At 42.7% G+C, this 19,799-nt stretch overlaps 2 protein-coding genes across 2 annotated transcripts in view; both read right to left on the bottom strand.

Annotated features, from left to right (window-relative positions):
- Positions 1-56: 56 nt before the first annotated feature.
- On the bottom strand, positions 57-16,172 carry LOC109521721 (tensin-4). The gene is given in 15 exon segments (XM_019879744.1): positions 57-2,037; positions 2,171-2,200; positions 3,153-3,221; positions 3,308-3,479; positions 3,773-3,832; positions 4,245-4,322; positions 6,106-6,201; positions 8,128-8,256; positions 8,414-8,509; positions 8,604-8,878; positions 10,205-10,481; positions 11,424-11,523; positions 11,525-11,787; positions 12,730-13,015; positions 15,871-16,172. Coding segments are annotated over 14 exon segments (2,031 nt in total). The 5' UTR covers positions 12,983-13,015; positions 15,871-16,172; the 3' UTR covers positions 57-1,904.
- A 758-nt stretch (positions 16,173-16,930) lies between these two features.
- ccr7 (chemokine (C-C motif) receptor 7) overlaps positions 16,931-19,799 on the bottom strand; it is a 9,387-nt gene continuing 6,518 nt past the window's right edge. Inside the window, exon 3 of the mRNA XM_019879740.1 lies at positions 16,931-18,599. Within this exon, the coding sequence (XP_019735299.1) occupies positions 17,538-18,599 (1,062 nt within the window). The 3' untranslated portion in view covers positions 16,931-17,537. The remainder of the gene's footprint in view (positions 18,600-19,799) is intronic.

Here is a 19,799-nt window from a genome sequence, read left to right as displayed (position 1 = left end):
TATTTTTACCGTGACTTACCCTAAGAATGATACATTCACATTAGTGTACGTTGACACAAGCTCAACATGTTTATTCATCATGACAAAAAGTAACAAGACAATAATAAACAGTATACACTGTTTACAAGGCAGTGCAATAAATAGTATGATCTATAGTGCATCCCTGCAATGTTTTTGCTTTGAGATGACTCAGACAATTAATTTTCGATTTTATTCTTTTCAACCTTCTAATGTTTCATCACAATATCATACAATCGATATAATGAAGCAAAGCAACACTGATTTGTATATGTTGCTTATCTTATAGCATAAAACATCATGCTGTACAAGAAAGGTGCTAGTTTCATTCCACAGATTATTTGGAGCCTATACATTATCAAGATTGTGCATTTGCCGTAATAAAAGCTGTCTAAAAATATATTTTTGTTTGTTACAAACAAATGTTCCTCTAATCTGCAAACCGTCTTAGATGCACTATATCTTCATACATGAATCAGTCAAAATGTGCCTACCGGAGAGATGCTGCTGCTGCTGCGTTTTGATTGGTCTCATGCGTAGGCCTTTCTTGCCCATTTTTGAGGGTCCGCAAGCACCCATAAATTTAATGTATGCACCCCTATAGTTTGAGAGATAGTTACTTTATAATGTGGAAAAGTGTATTCACATAAAGTACTTTGTTGAAATTTATGCTCCGTTCAAGTCATGGGCATCAATCATGGTGATGGGGAAGACTAACATTGTGTGCATATGTTCATGTTAAAGCCAATGTGCTCCTGACAAGCTAAGGGGATGCCCATGACCATTCTAACTCATATTAGGACACAAAAAGAGAGCGAGTGTTAAAAAAAAAAAAAAAGTCACGTTTTGTTCAAGTGTTTTACATGTTGTACATTGCATCTCACATAACCGTCCAAACATAAGTCCAGAGTCCTACTTTTGGTATTTTAGTACTAGTAGTGGCCGGTTTACTCCAGAGAAAAAAAATGTACACAAATACGGTTAATGTGAATGTTAGAGGTGTTGCTGTATTGAAATGCAGTTTCATTCTCCCAGAAAATACGGTTAGCCGATGTTTGTTTTCTGAATCCAATTCAGTCTTTGGCTCAACATTTACAGTTGGGTTACATGTTTGGTCCCAGATTTTCCCAAAATGTGTTTTTTTTCTTTTTCATAAATGTGGGAATAATACTGTGTTAAAAACAGCGACATTAATCATGCCGGGGCAGGATTTCAGCACCTCTAAACCACTGACAATTGAATTTTCTCTTGACTCTTGGATCGTGCCTTTGACTTTCCCTATCCCAGGCAAATAGTTTGAATATTTTTTTTTTAAATATTATCCAACTAAGTAGTATGAAGGTTGTTCAAGTACCGCAGCCTGTTTTATTGTCTGCCCTAGGGCTTCCCATACAATTGCAAAGTGAAATCTTATGTACTCTAAACCACTATGGCAAATACTACGACTGAAATCGACAGGAATGATTGGTTACCAGCAAAGACATGGTCGCCAAAGGAGCCAAGACAGTGGATTTAAGTGCTAAACAGTCACAGAGCGTGTTGATGTCATAACATGTCTGATTATTTTAGCGTGCGTATACAAGCCTTATACCATGCACGCAAGCCCACGCGAGAAATAACAAAACACAAAAGGTGTTTTGATTGCTCCAGCAGTATTACAGACAGCCTAAGTCGGCAAATCGAGGTTTGCTGTGACAATGGCACAGAAGCTATTCTGCGTATGACAAGCCATCCACAAGTTTGCCATCCACGTGGTTTGAAAGCTGTTATTTGAAGGTAATATTATTGGTTGATGTTGCTTCAACTCTCAGCAGTTTTACCTGAAAAATATAGAGACAATCTGTGCGAAGAACCCGATGCTTGATGGTATTTTAGTATTCGAGCACCTAAGATTGGGCGATGACAGCCTGAATAACATTGACAGCTGCGCTGCAGGGCTGCAGAGGGTCATATTCAGCAAAGACATGGCAGACGTTCTCCATGCCGGCCTCCACACCTTTTGCTACAAAACCAAAAATCCTGCAAACAAAAGGAATAACTGTAAACTATTTCAAATTTAAGACATACATCATTCAAAGACGATGAATATTGATGTCAAATTATACATGTTAGCGGTTATTCTGTCACATTACACACAAAACAACTCGCGTACCTTGCACCAAAATTTAAACCTTTTCTCCACCTGTAGCAGGAAAAAAAAGAAAGAAAGAAAATCTTTAGCAAAAGACATAGGGCCCCCCCCCCCAATAGAATAACAAGTGGCTATTTTATGCAGTATTTGCCTGAAATACGGGCCGCTTATTTGCCTCAAAGTTATGAGTTTCAAGAGTTTGGATGTCTTATGCGGGGTTTGGGCAAGGTACTCCCGCTTCCTTCCACATTCCAAAACCATGAATGTTAGGTTAACCGAACACTAAATTGTCTGTAGCTTTGAATGTGAGCGTAACTGTTTGTCATATGTGGCCTGCGATTGGCTAGCAACCAGTCTAAGGTGTCCACCAAAATGAGGAGAAGCGGTGTAGAAAATGATGGATAATGCCTCAAATACTACAATCTGCATGTAAGGTGATTTATTTTACACTGGGCATATGCTATGTTGACAGGAAACGTAAGTAGAAAGGGCAATGGAAATGAAACGACCTGATCAGCTTTGATACAAAATCTAAAAACACCCAAAGAACACCTATTCAGTTAATGCAAGAAAAAAAATTCCTGTACTATGTGAAGGCTGTGAGAGCCATTTCAGCTAATGCTATTAGCCTTTATTTTTACTATCCATCCATCCATCCATCCATTTTCTGATCTGCTTATCATCACAAGGGTCGCGGGGCGTGCTGGAATCTGTCCCATTTGTCATCCGCGGTCCCACTCACACCTAGGGACAATTCTGAGTGTTCAATCAGCCTGTCATGCATGTTTTTGGAATGTGGGATGAAATCGGAGTACCCGTAGAACACCCACGCAAGCAAGGGGAGAACATGCAATCTCCACACAGCAAGGCCGGAACCGGAATCGAAGCCCTATAGAATTTCACATCACATGATCTATATTATAACCAGTGTGAAAAACAAGTCCCACTGCTTATCTTGTCATGTGTGTGCATTCACTGCAATTGCATCATAATGAACCCTCACCTCCGATCCTCTGGATCATTTCCACCATAACTAAGCAGGTGAGCGGGGTAATGGCGTCTGAAGAACTGCCTGGAAGAATAAAAAAATATGTTCACATCGAATTTCACACACAATGTCTCATTGTGACAAACGTGACAGGATGTGTGCCGTCTTACTTCCTGTTGATGTCTGTCAGAGTGATGCCCTTCAAAGACACTTTCAGGTTCACGATGACGGGTTCAAAGGAGCCCGACGGCAGTTGGAGGGTGAGGGAAACCGCCTTCTCCACTGCACAAGGTCCTGTCAACATCTCAGTGGGGACAGCATTCAGGTAGATGAAATTGCAGGCTGAAATAAACACACAATATTTGTAGAACCCACAATGATGACTTTTATGAGACAGGATTGCTTCTTGCGTTTATTGTATTGGTGTACTCTGACAAAAGAAAGGCATGTTCTAAAGACACCTGGGAACTGCTTTGCAATGTAAAAAAAAACCCGGTATGTTTCCTTTCAATCTTATCTACACAGAATGCAGAAAATAACACGGCCGTTTCATTTTATTTCTTCACTGCACTTTCCTTCGCCTTATTAGCTGGCAGTTCTCAAAACTAAAACTGTCTAATATCACAGCGTATTACCTGTTCCTTTCTTTTCCTCTAAGGGTGATTTGTCTTTTGTTCTCTCTTCTCCACCCGGTCCTGTTGTCAGACAAGTCAAATTAAGGAGACATTATTGAAAGAGACAGTGGGGGTGGTTTTGTGTTTAAAGGACATGCACACTCATTGACAAGTGTAATTTGGTGGCTTGGTGATGTGCTGCTGCCTCCTCATGTTAGAATGCAAATTACAGTTTTACTTCATCTGTATGTAGGCTTGCTTTGCTCTTCAGACCCTGGACTGCTTGAGAGCAAATAGCCTCTTGCCTTATCGCAACACCCGAGCTCCGCCTCAAAAAATGCATATTTCATCTTTAATTTATCCTACACACACACACGCACGCACGCACGCACGCACGCACGCACGCACACACACACACACACACACACACACACACACACACACACACACACACACACACACACACACACACACACACACACACAGACTTTACCTTGGGAGCGGAGCAGTAATTTGCAAGGTAAAGCAAAAGTGGAAATAGTATGCTGGTACACCAGTGCAGAGAGGCTTCCTGTAAAAAAGAGAACATTATATTTTCAAAAATAATTAATGACCACAAAAAATGCTAAATGGAGTGCAATTATATCACACTTTATCCACACCATATGGATTCTAAAGTGTTTTACAAAGCCTCACCCTCCTCATCCATATATTCGCACAACCGCGAGAGGCTGCTGCAATGCAAGACGCTGAGACTGGGAGCCAGCCAATCGCAGTGCACACATGGACAAACAACCATCCGCACTCACACTCAATTGAGAGCATTCAATCAACCTACGATGCATGTTTTTGGAATGTGGGAGGAAACCGGAGTACCGATACTTATGCTACTTATGTACTGATGCTGTTTTTTTCAAGCCAAACTAATGAATTACTACTAATCGAACCACAGATGTAAAATTCATGAAGCTTGTGCATCCATCCATTGCCAGTCATACCACAGGGCACACAATTTGCCTTTCTTTCATTTCCAAACAGAATGTCTGCTTTGTGTGCCATGAAACAGTCATACTGATTAACTGCATTTGTGAGTCATTTGATCATTATTTCAGGATATACAGTATCCTTTTTTTGAACTGTTGTTTTTGTGGTGTGCGTTGAGGTTGTTCTAATGTAAAATACAGTCATGGAAGAAAATTATTGGCCCACCTGGTTTTCCTCATATCATTTGAGTGCCCGGTACCGCGAGCTATGTTGCGCAAAGTGTATCATGTAACTCCATCCATCCATTTTCCGATCCGCTTCATCCTCACAAGGGTCATGGGGGGTGCTGGAGCCTACTCCAGCTGTCTTGGGGCAGTAGGCGGGGGACACCCTGAACCGGTTGTCAGCCAAAACAGAGACTAACAACGATCCGCACTCACACTCACACCGAGGGACAATTTGGAGTGTTCAATCACTTGTTTTTGGAATGTGGGAGGAAACCCAGAGAAAACCCACGCAGGCCTGAGGAGAACACACAAACTCCACACAGGAAGGCCGGAGCCGGGATCGAACCCACGACCTCTGCACTGTGTGGTCGATGCGATAAACACTGGAGCACCGGGCTGCTCGTATGATGTAACTAACTGTCAGAAAAGAAAACATAAAATGCCCCTCAAGGCACTGTTTTTGTCAGTACTATGCCATCGTGTAAGAAGAGAAAATTTTGATTTTGAAAGAAACGATTTTGAAGAAAAACATGGCAAATATCAGCTGTTAAATTTCACGCTGTTTTGCTGTCATCAGTGTTTTGTCCAAAACACTGTACCTTTAGTTGTACCGGCCAGGCAAGTCAATGGAGCAAAAAACTGAAAATAAAACCCCAAGGGTTTGTCTGCCTCACAATTCTGTAGCTCAGGTTTCGTGGCTTGAACCCTGTGATGTGGAGTTTGCATGTTCTCCTCCCTCTGCTTGTGTGTGTTTTGTCTGAGATACTCAGAATTACTCCAAGAATGTCAAAATTAAAAAGGATGTAAATTATTGTATTTATCCGAAATACACTTGACTGGCAACCAGTCCAAGGTGTGCCCATCTCAGGCCTGGAGGCAGATGGGATAGGCTCCAGCTCAGCCGCGTCCCCAATGACATCGTCGTAAGACGCAAGGGCAGTTATGATTAATTGTGACGTGGCAGGAAAATAAATGGAAGCAATCCAGTTGACCTACTTTGCTGTGTCTTGTGCAGGCACTCGTAAAATATTTAGCCCGACTTCAGTTCTTCTTTTTTTTCTGTTAATCGCAACAGTTTCCGTTCATGACCTTCCTGCTTTCCTCGAGAAGATTATTTGACAAACAAAGTATTGTTGACCTTACCAAAGTACGGTTCCTGAGAAGAGCCTTTAACGCGAACACCCTTTGCTGTTGATTCGATGAGGAAGTGTTTGACAAACTTCGAGCCGCCCTCTCCTCCTGTTTGGGACACACACAACAAACACATCAGGAGCAACCAAGACGGGTCTACCTTTATCGTATTTTCCGCACTAAAGGGTGCACCAAAAAGTCTTCAATTTTCTTAAAAGGTCACCGAACGCCTTAAAATCCGGTGCGTCTTTTGTATGGTCATGACGGTAAAATGTCGACTCCAAGATGGCTCCTTCCTGGAGACATGCTACCAATGTTATAACTTGCTGTTGGTTCAGTGAACTGTGTCACTGCTTTATTAAATAAGTTTGTGTTGCAGCTCCAAAAAAAGGAGAGCTGTGGTGTTAATTTTTTAAAACAGTCTCAACAAATACAGGTACGTCTTTATCTGTCTCCGTGCTTTCTTCCGTTCGACTCGAGAGGCGTTCAAAACCGCCACCGAAAAAAACGTAAACTAACGATTACTTCAATGAAATTACAAAAATTTAAAATAATACATCAAAACTGAAAAGCAAGCAAGGATATCACAAAATGAATTATATACCCCCCCCTACAGAATGTATATTGTGATTTCATCATTTGTGAATACACAACAAAGGAATAAATAACTACCACTGACATCTTGTTGTGTTATTTTGACTTCAAGATGGCGCCGCGAGAGTGGCTGCCTTTCCAGCAGCTCCCATTTATTTTGTTCTTCTACTTCTTCCTCTCATAACTGCTGCTGTGAAGTGGGAATTTCTCCATTATGAGACTATTAAAGGTTTTCCGATTTTATCTTATCTGATCGTACTCTTGGAGCTTTGATAAAGGAAATGCCAATGTGTTTTTCGGAGGCGGTCATGAACGCCTCTCGAGTTGACCAGAAGGAAAGAAGGGAAGGAGACAGACAAAGACGCACCTGTATTTGTTGAAAAAATGAGAGCTGTGGTTGTGGTTTTATTTTTTTTTAAACGCAGACTTTATTAATGGTTTTCACAGTCTGAACAAATACAGGTACTGTACGTCTTTGTCGATCTCTGGGCCTTCTCCTCCGTTCCACTCGAGAGGCGTACATGGCCGCCTCCGAAAAAGGTAAATTAATTCTTCAATGAAACCACGAAGAAAATCAAGCGAGGAACTCACAAAATAAATTCTGTATTCCTAAATTCTATATTTCCTATACAGAATTTATTTTGTGATTTCCTCGCTTGATTTTCTGTTTTGATGCATTATTTTCAATTTTCGTAGTTTCATTTAAGGACAGTAATAGTTAATTTACATTTTTCAGAGGCCGTCATGAACTCCTCTCAAGTTGAACGGACGCCTCTCGAGTTGAATGGAAGGAGCGTAGCATTATCTAGTGGACACATTGTAGATTGCGCCTTTTAGTCCAAAGCGTGTAATATATGAAAAAAATTTACAAAATAGCCATTCATTGAAGGTGCGCCTCATAATCCAGTGCGTCTTTTCGTGCGGAAAATGTGGTATATATATATATATATATATTATAATACTGAGCCTGAAAAGGGATGAGAGGACTTGATATGATATTTTTTTAATTTTATTTTAACTATTTTTTTATCACAAGAATCATCCATCCATCCATCCATTTTATAATCCACTTCGACAAACAACCATCCACACACACTCACACCTGCGGACAATTTGGAGAATTGAATCAACCTGCCATGCATGTTTTTGGAATGTGGGTGGAAACCAGAGTACCTGGAGAAAACCCACGCAGGCACATGGAGAACAAACTCCACACAGGAAGGGCAGAGCCGGAATCGAACCTTGCACCTCTGTACTGAACCAGTAGACTATTAGCCTGCCTATATAAAATGGTCCCATATTCCTTGTCAGTTGGGTTAGGTACAGTCAGTGAGTCATGAGGCCCTTTTAAAACTTGACATCATTATGTACTGGTCACAGAAATGCAGCTGTTACATTTAAAAACCAAATCCGAAAATAACCACATGGCCTCAAACCTACCAATGTCTGCAGTTGCCGAACCGGCTGCTAGTTGGTCAACCTTCATGGCGAGACCAAAACTTCCTCTGTATGTAGTGCTGTCCCTCACCACAAATGTTCCTGGTTCCTTGTCCTTCACAAAGGCCTCAGCTGAGGTGGATCAGACATAAGAGTTTGTTATTCCTGATGCACTTCCTTTTTTTTTTTTTTTCACTGCAAAAGAGTGAACTTGAGCTGTGTTAGCTTTTCTCATAAAAATGCTCTCCATAACTGTTTTGCGAAATATGCCCTACGATGGGACTCTTACCTTCTGCTCTGCTTATATGTGGACGGAACCAAATTTTCGAAGAGTCCATAACAAATTTCATTGATGACTGACTCCCATTTAAATGGGCTTCGGAACCTGAAATCGGCAAGAAAATGTTTAAATGGAGTCAATTGGATAAAGTTCCAACAAACAGTCAGTATAGACACAAACAACAATGCTTGAGACTCACTGTGATGAGTAAATGGCCTCTGTGCTACTTCATCGTCTGAAGAAGGAGATTTCTTACTGTCCCGATGTGGTACGCCATTGATCAGCAACAATGGAATATCAGTAAAAGACCCAGAGAGCGACTGCTCAGGACTGCTCATTGAGCAGTTGGCTGGCATCTCCTGTCCTCGCTTCTCTGACCCATCTTGGGCCATATACTGCCTTGTCCTACACCCATCACTGAGAGAGAGGACTGATCCGAGACCGTCTGCATCTTCGCTGGCCAAAGACTGGGTGCTATATCAGGACAAGAGGATCAGTACACACACTGTAAAAAAAAAAAAACCCACCATTTGTGTATGTATTTTTTTTGGGGGGGGGGGGGGCTAAAACAGTCATGTAACCATAGTTAGCACAACAAAGCAAGCAAGTTCTTTCCTCCAAAACAATTTCCCGATTTGTTTATTCTTATATCTTTAAGTTTGGGGGCCAATCCAAGGGACAGCAATTCTGTAAAGTCTCTTTTTTTGTTGTTGTTGTTGAAACCCAATTTTCACAACAACAAAAGTTAAACTATTTAGATGGATTGCCCAACTTTGATTGTTGCCTTGAAATTTTAAGTTCACACGTTTTTTTTTTTTTTACTGTGCAGTAGGTACACATTATAATGTTATCAGCGTGACCAGCGAATAGCCCTTTAGGTCAATGTTGTGCATTATACACGAAAAAAGAGTAATTTGACCCTCCTGTCATGTTGCAGGCCAAATATACTCATTGTGATGTTTAAAAAAAAAAAAAAAAACCCAAAAATACGGTTACAAAGTAGATGACCTACAGTAGATATATTCTTTATGATGAGACGAGTAGCAGGTCTGATTGACCCATGAACATTTTAACCCTCACAAGAAAGTTTTCTCCAGAATGGATTGTAATGGCCAGTTTGCTTTGTACAGGTGCGAATTTGTTTCCCTGTAACCCTGAACAAGATATAAGCATTGTAGAAAACAAAATGGATGAGTGTCTTTGATTCAAAAATTTGAAATATACTGTACGTGTAATATAATCAGGGTATAGCCCGCCTACTGCCGGAAGACAGCTGGGATAGGCTCCAGCACACCCGCGACCCTCACGAGGATAAGCGGATCAGAAAATGGATGGATGGATCATCAAACAAATGTGGCTGCAATTTTGTGGTCGTAATGGCTGTAATTAGCAGTCCTATCATACTGAGGTGGTTTTGTTTTATTCTTAGTTTAGCTTTCATGACTTGAGAAAAATGTAATATAATCATATGATATAGAGGTTCTAAAATAGAGCTGCTATGAGAGAATAAAAATCTAGATCGGTGCAAACTGCAACCCCCACTGAACCTTATCATTGAATGAATAGCTCATTGATTGGACACATCATTAGCATGTGAACTGTCAAATATTCAGAACAGCTTTCAGTACGATGCAGCGCAGTTGTACGCACATTGTAAAGTGCAATCACGGTAAATAGCTTGCGAGTGAGCGTTGATATCTTTCTAAATGCGAATTTAGTTCTTGTGTCGTTTGATTGAGTCAGTGGTTGTGAATTATTCATTTTTATTGATTGTTCACGAAGGAAGCGAATGAGTTGTACCTGCCAAGGATGTAGCTGGTATCTGAACATGTTGATGTCGAGAGAAGTGAGGCTGCACTGTTCCTATTTGGGTAGGACAAGCGAAGGGACCCTTGGGAACAGGATATGTCATGCCTCAATGGGGAAATTCTTTTGGGTGCGCCCCCACACGGCAGCGGAGGCCGCGAAAAGGAGGGGGAGTCTGAAAAGACCAGCGTGCCCGGGGGACTGAAGCTGACACTGGGGGGTCTGGCGGCGGGAACACTGGGGGATGCCGTGGGCGAGGAGCAGTATCCTTCTGAGGGAGAACAGGAAAGGTTTTGCTGTTAAAGGGCACATGCGAGGGGGGCAAAGATTTAATGTGAACCTCCATGATTGGTCTTCATGCTCCTACTTCATGCTTTGGTTTTATATTGATTAAAAGGGCTTGGCGAGTGTACGCACACGAACTGCAGCCCGAAAATTCTCATGCAGGTAACTGCCTGCACAGCACAGAGTAATCCTTTCAAGGTGGACGTGTTAATTTGTTCAGCGATCCGAGAGAGGTTCTAACTTGTTCTTGTTCACTTCAGGTTAGGTTGACGTCTCTGTGCTGATGGGAACTATGGCTTTAGTTCATTCACTCAGGGGAAAATGAATGCAGTCAGAGTAGGAGCCAAACCAAAAACTTGCACAGCCAAATTTACATAGCAAATGTGCATTGTGCTTTAAGTACGCAGAAAAGGCTGTGTTTTGCACATGGGGGTTAACTCCTTGAACATATCTGATCATTGTAATTATTTTTGCTTCCAGAAATGCACATACAACCTATTGTGTAGCTACAAGCAGAATAGGCAATACAATGTATTTCTACTGCAAAGGCACAAAGTGAAAACAACTCTACACCACTACTGGGCTTATATGGAAATTTTCTTTGTGTGAGTAGGCTGAGAGGTTCAGGGTGTGTCTCATAATAAAAGTCTGGGCAGCAGTCCCAGAACACCTGAATTGGTGCAATTACTCTGCGATTAAAAAAAAAAACAAGAAAACAAAAAGAACTCCTGGAGGCTGGGTTGCATTTTTCCCAAAAAATAAACATTGAAAATTCGTCTGAACATGCCTTTGGATCACCTTGGTATTATATTTGGAATACCATTCACATGTGGCATTTAACTTTTTCCTATGTTTTGTTTTACCTCTTGCTTTATTGCTCTGCTGTTATCATCGATCAAGATTTAATTCCGTGCTAGCATACTTGTACCTGTCACCGGAATGATGCACGCATGGTTTTTGTTGGGCTGAATTGGTTCAAAGCTCGGATCCAGTTCAAGCATGAGCTGGTTGAGATTATCCAGGGAAATAGCTGGTATCTGAACATGTTGATGTCGAGAGAAGTGAGGCTGCACTGTTCCTATTTGGGTAGGACAAGCGAAGGGACCCTTGGGAACAGGATATGTCATGCCTCAATGGGGAAATTCTTTTGGGTGCGCCCCCACACGGCAGCGGAGGCCGCGAAAAGGAGGGGGAGTCTGAAAAGACCAACGTGCCCGGGGGACTGAAGCTGACACTGGGGGGTCTGGCGGCGGGAACACTGGGGGATGCCGTGGGCGAGGAGCAGTATCCTTCTGAGGGAGAACAGGAAAGGTTTTGCTGTTAAAGGGCACATGCGAGGGGGGCAAAGATTTAATGTGAACCTCCATGATTGGTCTTCATGCTCCTACTTCATGCTTTGGTTTTATATTGATTAAAAGGGCTTGGCGAGTGTACGCACACGAACTGCAGCCCGAAAATTCTCATGCAGGTAACTGCCTGCACAGCACAGAGTAATCCTTTCAAGGTGGACGTGTTAATTTGTTCAGCGATCCGAGAGAGGTTCTAACTTGTTCTTGTTCACTTCAGGTTAGGTTGACGTCTCTGTGCTGATGGGAACTATGGCTTTAGTTCATTCACTCAGGGGAAAATGAATGCAGTCAGAGTAGGAGCCAAACCAAAAACTTGCACAGCCAAATTTACATAGCAAATGTGCATTGTGCTTTAAGTACGCAGAAAAGGCTGTGTTTTGCACATGGGGGTTAACTCCTTGAACATATCTGATCATTGTAATTATTTTTGCTTCCAGAAATGCACATACAACCTATTGTGTAGCTACAAGCAGAATAGGCAATACAATGTATTTCTACTGCAAAGGCACAAAGTGAAAACAACTCTACACCACTACTGGGCTTATATGGAAATTTTCTTTGTGTGAGTAGGCTGAGAGGTTCAGGGTGTGTCTCATAATAAAAGTCTGGGCAGCAGTCCCAGAACACCTGAATTGGTGCAATTACTCTGCGATTAAAAAAAAAAACAAGAAAACAAAAAGAACTCCTGGAGGCTGGGTTGCATTTTTCCCAAAAAATAAACATTGAAAATTCGTCTGAACATGCCTTTGGATCACCTTGGTATTATATTTGGAATACCATTCACATGTGGCATTTAACTTTTTCCTATGTTTTGTTTTACCTCTTGCTTTATTGCTCTGCTGTTATCATCGATCAAGATTTAATTCCGTGCTAGCATACTTGTACCTGTCACCGGAATGATGCACGCATGGTTTTTGTTGGGCTGAATTGGTTCAAAGCTCGGATCCAGTTCAAGCATGAGCTGGTTGAGATTATCCAGGGAAATGTCCAGATCCGCATCCCCGATGCGGCTGCTGGGTTCGCTTGGCCGTGAACACGCAGTCACCGTCTCCTGTTCGGGTTCCAGACGTATAGTTTGACCCACTCTCAGAACGTGATTGGGTAGGATATGGGACATGCCTTCGGCGATAGGCATCATGTTCGAAAGAGTGCTCACAATCTTTTGGCGCAACTAAAGACATGGACACAACAAAGAGAGATCAGTTACACGTTATTACAGACATAAATAGCATTTGGAAGGTTCTCCCTTTTCCATCACGGGATCAAATCAGAAATACTTGTTTCCAGCTTTTATTGTGCACGTTGTCACTCTTTTGGAAAGGTAACTTGGAAGGCTCTATTTTCAAACACAGGTGCACGTACACTCGTCATAAAAACTGCCGCATCATGTTTGCGCCCAGGAAAGTCTAGTTTACAGTGTTCCAGCTGACCGAGGATGTTTTTTTTTTTTTATTACATCCCCCTGACAATTTGGTGATAAAAAGTAGACTGAAGCATAGACTAAGTTGTGGTGCAGTTAGTGTCAAGCGATTTTAGTGGATTTGATCAGATTCTGCGCTCCACTGAGAGGCGTGGTGGATGTTATCGTGTTTAATTCATACAGTAAATATCAAGTAATTTAATATGTTATGACTATTATTCCCATCTTGAATGCATTTTTGAAGTTCGCCCCGTGTCCGCGGCACATCTGGATGGTTTGTGTGTTGTCGGAGGGGCAGGGGTGACAGATGCTTGATCATGGGTGCAAGGGGGTCTCCAAGTGCCCAATTGAAAGGGTCCAACGTTACATCATCATCTTCTTGTCGTTCCTTTTAAATTTAATTTGCATGCACCGATCTCCTGCATGGACTCCAGTGCAATGTCTGTTATTTTTCCCCAATGCTTCACCTGTGCTTAATTTAATGGGGATGAGAAGGAGCCGCTTCGATTGGCCAGTAATCAAGTTGATTGTGTTCACTCCCACATATGCACAAACGCCCACTTCTCACTGTGCCCGTGTATGAAAAAAAAACACACATTCGTCCATCCTTTATCCAAATCGCTTATCCTCACAAGGGTCACAGGCGTGCTGGAGCGTATCCCAGCTGTCTTAGGGCAGTAGGCGGAGTACATCCTTAACTGGATGCCAGCCAGTCACAGGGCACACATAGACAAACAACAACCATTCACACTCACAATCACACCTCGGGACAATGTAGAGCGATCACTCAGCCTACTATGCATGTTTTTAGAATATTGGAGAACACCGGAATACTTGAAGAAAACCCAGGCAGTCACGGGAAGAACATGCAAATGCCACAAGGACGGGAAATTAAGCCTGGACCTATGTACTGTGAGGTGGACGTGCTAACCAGTCTACCACTGTGGCGCTGATGACAAGACCAAAAGAGCAAAAACTCCACCCATGCATAGAGTTAGACTTCACTACACTAGGCTTGTGCCAGACACGAAAATTGAGCACAGTGTTTAACCCGGGGGTGGGCAACCAGCGGCTCAAGAGGCGCATGTGGCTCTTTAGCGCCCCCCTTGTGGCACCTTGGAGCTTTTTTTTTAAATGTTTGAAAATGGAAAAAGATGGGGGAGGAAAATATATGTTTTTGTTTTAATATGGTTTCTATAAGAAGACAAACATGACACAAACATTATTAACGTTTTCCAATGCTGTAAAAATGTGTCGAATAAATATTACATTTCATTTTGTCAATGAGGATTTGCGTCATACCCTGCGACACACGTTTCTATCAGCAGGGCAGGATGTCAGTCAGGTGGTTGTTATTAAAAAAAAAAAAAACAGCCTTTCATGTGCAATTCACTGAGGGTACTTGAGGGTGGCAGAGAGAAGCATTTTTAAACGGTACACGTGAGCTATGATAGCATGCTGCGAAAGTGCGTCCCGTGCCTCGTTCATGTTAGCAGCCGTTATGGCTGTTGCTCATTACGGCATGCGTGTGTGTGTGCGTATGCGCGCATGTGCGGTAACGGGTCGATCGCGGGAGGTTGGTTGATCGGAAAGTAGATTTTCCGTCAAAAAAGATTGTGCACCCCTACTCTACAGGATGAACTGCAGGGGGAAAAAAATATGAATGCTCGTTGTGTATTTGTAGCCAACTTAGTCATGTTGATAGTAGCCTAATATAGCTTATAAAGATACATACAGCATGTTGCCTTGTGTGAAAAGAAATAGATATTCATCCATCCATTTTCTGAACCTCTTAACCTCTGTCGGGTATATTCAAAAGAAACAAAAAGATGCTAAATGCACATCTGCAGCACAGGCCGTCATTGCATTATGCAGTTCATTGTTAAAGGAAGGGCGATGAGAAAGACTGTTCTTTTTATGTCTTCATATAACAGCGGTTAACTTTTTTTTTTTTTTCTGTGATTGGCTTGCAACCAGTTTGAGGGGGGCACCAGAGATTGACCAGAGTGGCGAAATTCGTGATGTTCAACCTCAACGGTTCTGCTCTACTTTGCCATCTAACATGTGTTGCCACATATGCGCTATACACTCAGTGAATATTGACTAAGTATGAGTAAATAGTCGCCGTCTGTGAGTTCAGCCTGAGTAATTCCCAAGAGCAAAGGTGTGGATTATATGGAATCATCAATCCAACTCATAACACGTCTCACTCGCCCTTTCAAGCTAAGGAGTGGCACTCAGTGAGTCACTGGGCATACACTGCCGGTTGTCATGACTCCACAGTGTTTTCTACTAAATGTTGACTTTGAATTTGTGGAAATCCCGTGTTGACCTTATCTTTTAAAAAAAACACATTCAGATTCCTGTCAACAGCTCAAACGTCACTTTTTAAACCTGGGACATTTTAACAAATATTCCCGCCCCCCCCCCCCCCCCCCAAATAAATAAACAAGCATGGATAATACTTGAACAGTGGTTTTTTTGTTTAGGTTTTTTTTGTGATCTTTATAGAGGAACCAAGTACTCAATTTAAAACATATTTCAAGACCGAGAATGACATGTGCATAGACCCTCGTCTAGTGTTATAATTCTTAATGTTGCCTTACCTTGTTGTCTTGCGATGACTCCAGAGCAAAGATAAAACGTCCTGGCCTTGTTTTTTTTACTTGGACTCAGTAGGTGCTTCATGCTTTTATTGTAAAATCACACCCTTTTCCATGTGAGCCTATCAGCAACTCTAGATTGCCAACCCCCTGGAGCTATAAAGAAATGATGTCATCCCAGGGGTGTAAATGTCTACACTTGCATGAATGATAGAGGTGGAGTGTTCAGTAGCTCAAAACAATTACTGCAAATTTAGTGCTTTATGGAAGATTTTATAACAACATGTTTGTTGGGTGGGATGGGGGGGGTGCCCTGCCTTACACTTATTGTGCTTTGGCTTGGCCAATCGAAGACTTTCTACTTTTCCCTGCTGATGAAGTCCTTTGTTTTGTTGGCAGTGAGATTTGGGTCATGATCTTGTTGCATGATGAAGCTTCTCTCGATTAATTTGCATGCATTCATTCTGCTGCTAACATCATGGGTTATATTAATTAATGCGGTCGAGTGAGCCCGTTCCAAGCCGTGCAAATCCAAGCCGTGACATGACCTCCACCATGATTCACAGATGAGCTTGTGATTTTGGATCATAAGCAGCTCCTTTTTTTTTTCTCCATAATTTGGCCTTTCCTTCACATTGGTAAGGCTTATTCTTGGACTCATCAGTCCATAATTCTTTGTTCCAAAACTTTTGTGGCTCTTCTCTGTACTTATTCGCAAAATCTGGCGTGGCTTTCCGATTCTTTTTGCTGATGAGTGTCTTGCATCTTGTGGTTTGGCTATGTATATTTTTTCTTCTTTTGATGTCTTTATTGATGATGTAGCTCATGATGGTCGCAGTAGAATGAATTCTGAAGTCTGCAAAACCATTTTGTCTGGCACTTTACTGAAAAAAAATCATCTAACCTAATCAGAAGAAGCTTCATCGTGCAATAAGATGATGAAAACACACTGCCGATACAACAAAGGACTTCATTAAGAGTAAAGTATGGAAGGTCTGAGAGTGACCAAGTTAATCACCAGACCTTAACCCGTTATTGCGCAAAGCATAAAACACACAATTTAGTCCTAGAACTATTTGTCATGTATTGTTTATAGTTCCTGTGAAGTTACAACATAAAGCACAGTTTAAGCAAATGTTTGTTACATATGTATAGTCAAAGATACTGTATGCATTTATAGTTGGAAAAAAAAGCATACTGTGTATTCATTAAAGACCAAAAATACAATGCAACAAAGCCTTATCGAGAGACGGAAGACAAAATCAAATCCATTTGGGGAGAAAAGCTAAAATAACTGTAATATACCTGACTTATATACAAGAGCTGCTAGGTAAAGTACTAATGGGGTCCTCAGGTTGCGACTGGCATACAAGGTTTGTCACGCCACACAGGAAGTCATGCACAGTTACCACCAACCTTTGCTGTTGCTGTTTTTCATTTGAACGCTTTATATTACGTGCCGAAAAGGGTTTTTCCAAACACTACAAATATTGACTGTAATTCTGACTTTACTGTTACGTTAGCAACATGTTGAGACTAATGTACAAATTCGGTTTACATCACAGCCGTGGGAGCAGAGCTCCGTTCTCAATCAAGGCTCACTTGTAAATATTATTTCAGACATTTTTTCTTACTTGAGGTGTGTGGGAGCAAGTTGTCGCTGTGCTGCCCTAAGGTGAGAACGTGGTGGTGGTGTCGGTGTCTAAGGCAGCTGAGCTTCTCGTACTTCTAGAGTTCAACTTGGAGAACATCTTCTGGCTCAGGCAACCCGATTTCTTGAGTAGCCTCAGAAGGTCGTGGCGAAACTTAACGCCGATAAAGGCATACACAAAGGGATTGAGACAGCACCTTAGAAAGGCTACACACTGAGTGACATCAATTGTATACACAAGGTTGTTCTCATACGTGCAATCTGCAGTGCCTCCGTTTGCAACGACAAGCGTGGACCAAAACAAAGCCACATTGTAAGGAAGCTGACAGACCACAAACACAACTACCACGACAAGAATCACCTTGATGGCCTTATTCCGCTCAAAGTTCCGAGCCTGGCAAAGGGTCTGGATAATTTTCACGTAACAGCAGCTCATGACCAAGAGGGGAAGGGAAAATGCTATGACAATCTGACTTATCTGGATGCTTATGCGAAGGGGGTCAGAAGCACTGGAGAAAGGTGTGCAGGTTCCTTTGATGACTGTGGTGTATTTCATGTCTGGTATGGAGACAATCAGAGCTAGGGCCCAGACAATTGCGGATGACACTTTGCTGAAGAACACCGCTTGGGAGCGGCGGCGGTGAGCAGAAACAGCCTTGGCGATGGCAAAGTACCTGTCCACACTGATTAAACAGAGGAGGAACATGCTGCTGTAAGAGGTGACCTTGTAAACAGTGTGCATGATCTTGCATAAAGCCACACCCAGCATCCAGTTAGCCATGGAATTGGCTGCCCAAAAGGGGAGTGATGATGCAAAGAGGAAATCGGCAAATGACAAATTGAGCAGGTACACATCTGTCATGGTCTTCAGGCGGTTAAAGTAGATGAACGTGAGGATAACCAGGAGGTTCCCTGCCAGTCCCGTGAGGCTGATGATGGAGTAGAAGGTTGACATGAACCACAGGCGGAAGTGGTGATTGTTCTCTTTGTCACAAGGCAGAGGAATGCCGCTATAATCAAAGCTGAAGGAGCTGTAGTCCATGTAGTCTGTCACATTCTCCTCTTGTTGACACACACAAGGCTGCAATCAAAACAGATTAAATGATTAAAATAAAGTCTACAATGTTATTGAAACACGTTATCATCCATCCATCCATCCATTTTCTGATCCGCTTATCCTCACACGGGTCGCCGGGCATGCTGGAGCCCATCCAAGCCATCTTCGTGCAGTAGGCGGGAAAAACACTGAACTGGTCGCCAGCCAATTGCAGGGCACACAGAGATGAACAACAATCCGCGCTCACATTCACACCTAGGGAAAATTTACAGTGTTCCATTGACCTGCCACGCATGTTTTTGGAATGTGGGAGGAAACCGAAGTACCCGGAGAAAACCCACGCAGGCACTCGGAGAACATGCAAACGCCGCACAGGAAGGCCGGAGCCGGAATCGAAACCTGCCCCTCTGCACTGTGAGGCCGCCGTGCTAACCAGTCTGAGCGGCTGTCCTGTCAAGCCAATATCCATCCATCTGCACCGATCCGCCTGTCGATCTCTCGCTCCCCCTGCCCTCACTCGTGAACAAGACCCCAAGATACTCCTCCACTTGGGGCAAGATCTGCTCCCCGACCCAGAGAGGGCACTCCACACTTTTCCTACTGAGGACCATTGTTTCAGATTTAGAGGTGCTGATCCTCATCCCACCCGCTTCACACTCGGCTGCGAAACACTCCAGTGAGGGTTGGAGAGCCCTGCTTGAAGGAGCCAACAGTACCACATCATCTGCAAAAAGCAGAGATGCAATACTGAGGCCACCAAAACGGACCCCCTCAACGCTTCGGCTGCGCCTAGAAATTCTGTCCATAAAGGTTATGAACAGAATCGGTGACAAAGGGCAGCCTTGGCAGAGTCCAACCCTCACTGGAAACGATTCCGACTTACTGCCGGCAATACGAACCACACTCTGACATCGCTGGTATAGGGACCGAACGGCCAGGGGGTTTGGTACCCCATACTCCCGAAGCACTCCTCACAGAATTCCCCAAGGGACACGGTCAAATGCATTCTCCAGGTCCACAAGGCACATGTAGACTGGTTAGGCAAGTTCCCACGTACCCTCGAGGACCCTGCTTAGGCCAAACAAAAAAGATAGCATAGGGTCGGTAGGTCGGACAGTTTTTTTTTTTTTATCTTTTTTTTTTTTCCATCAAAAATTTGAACAAAATAACCATAAAACATAAAACAAGAAGACATTGAACCCGCCGCTCCCCGGCCCGCGCCGC

This window comes from Hippocampus comes, unplaced genomic scaffold, assembly GCF_001891065.2.
Source record: "Hippocampus comes isolate QL1 unplaced genomic scaffold, H_comes_QL1_v1.1 scaffold158, whole genome shotgun sequence".
NCBI classification, from domain to species: Eukaryota; Metazoa; Chordata; class Actinopteri; order Syngnathiformes; family Syngnathidae; genus Hippocampus; species Hippocampus comes.
Note: the sequence above shows the minus strand (reverse complement) of the source record. Positions and strands in the feature narration are given on the sequence as shown.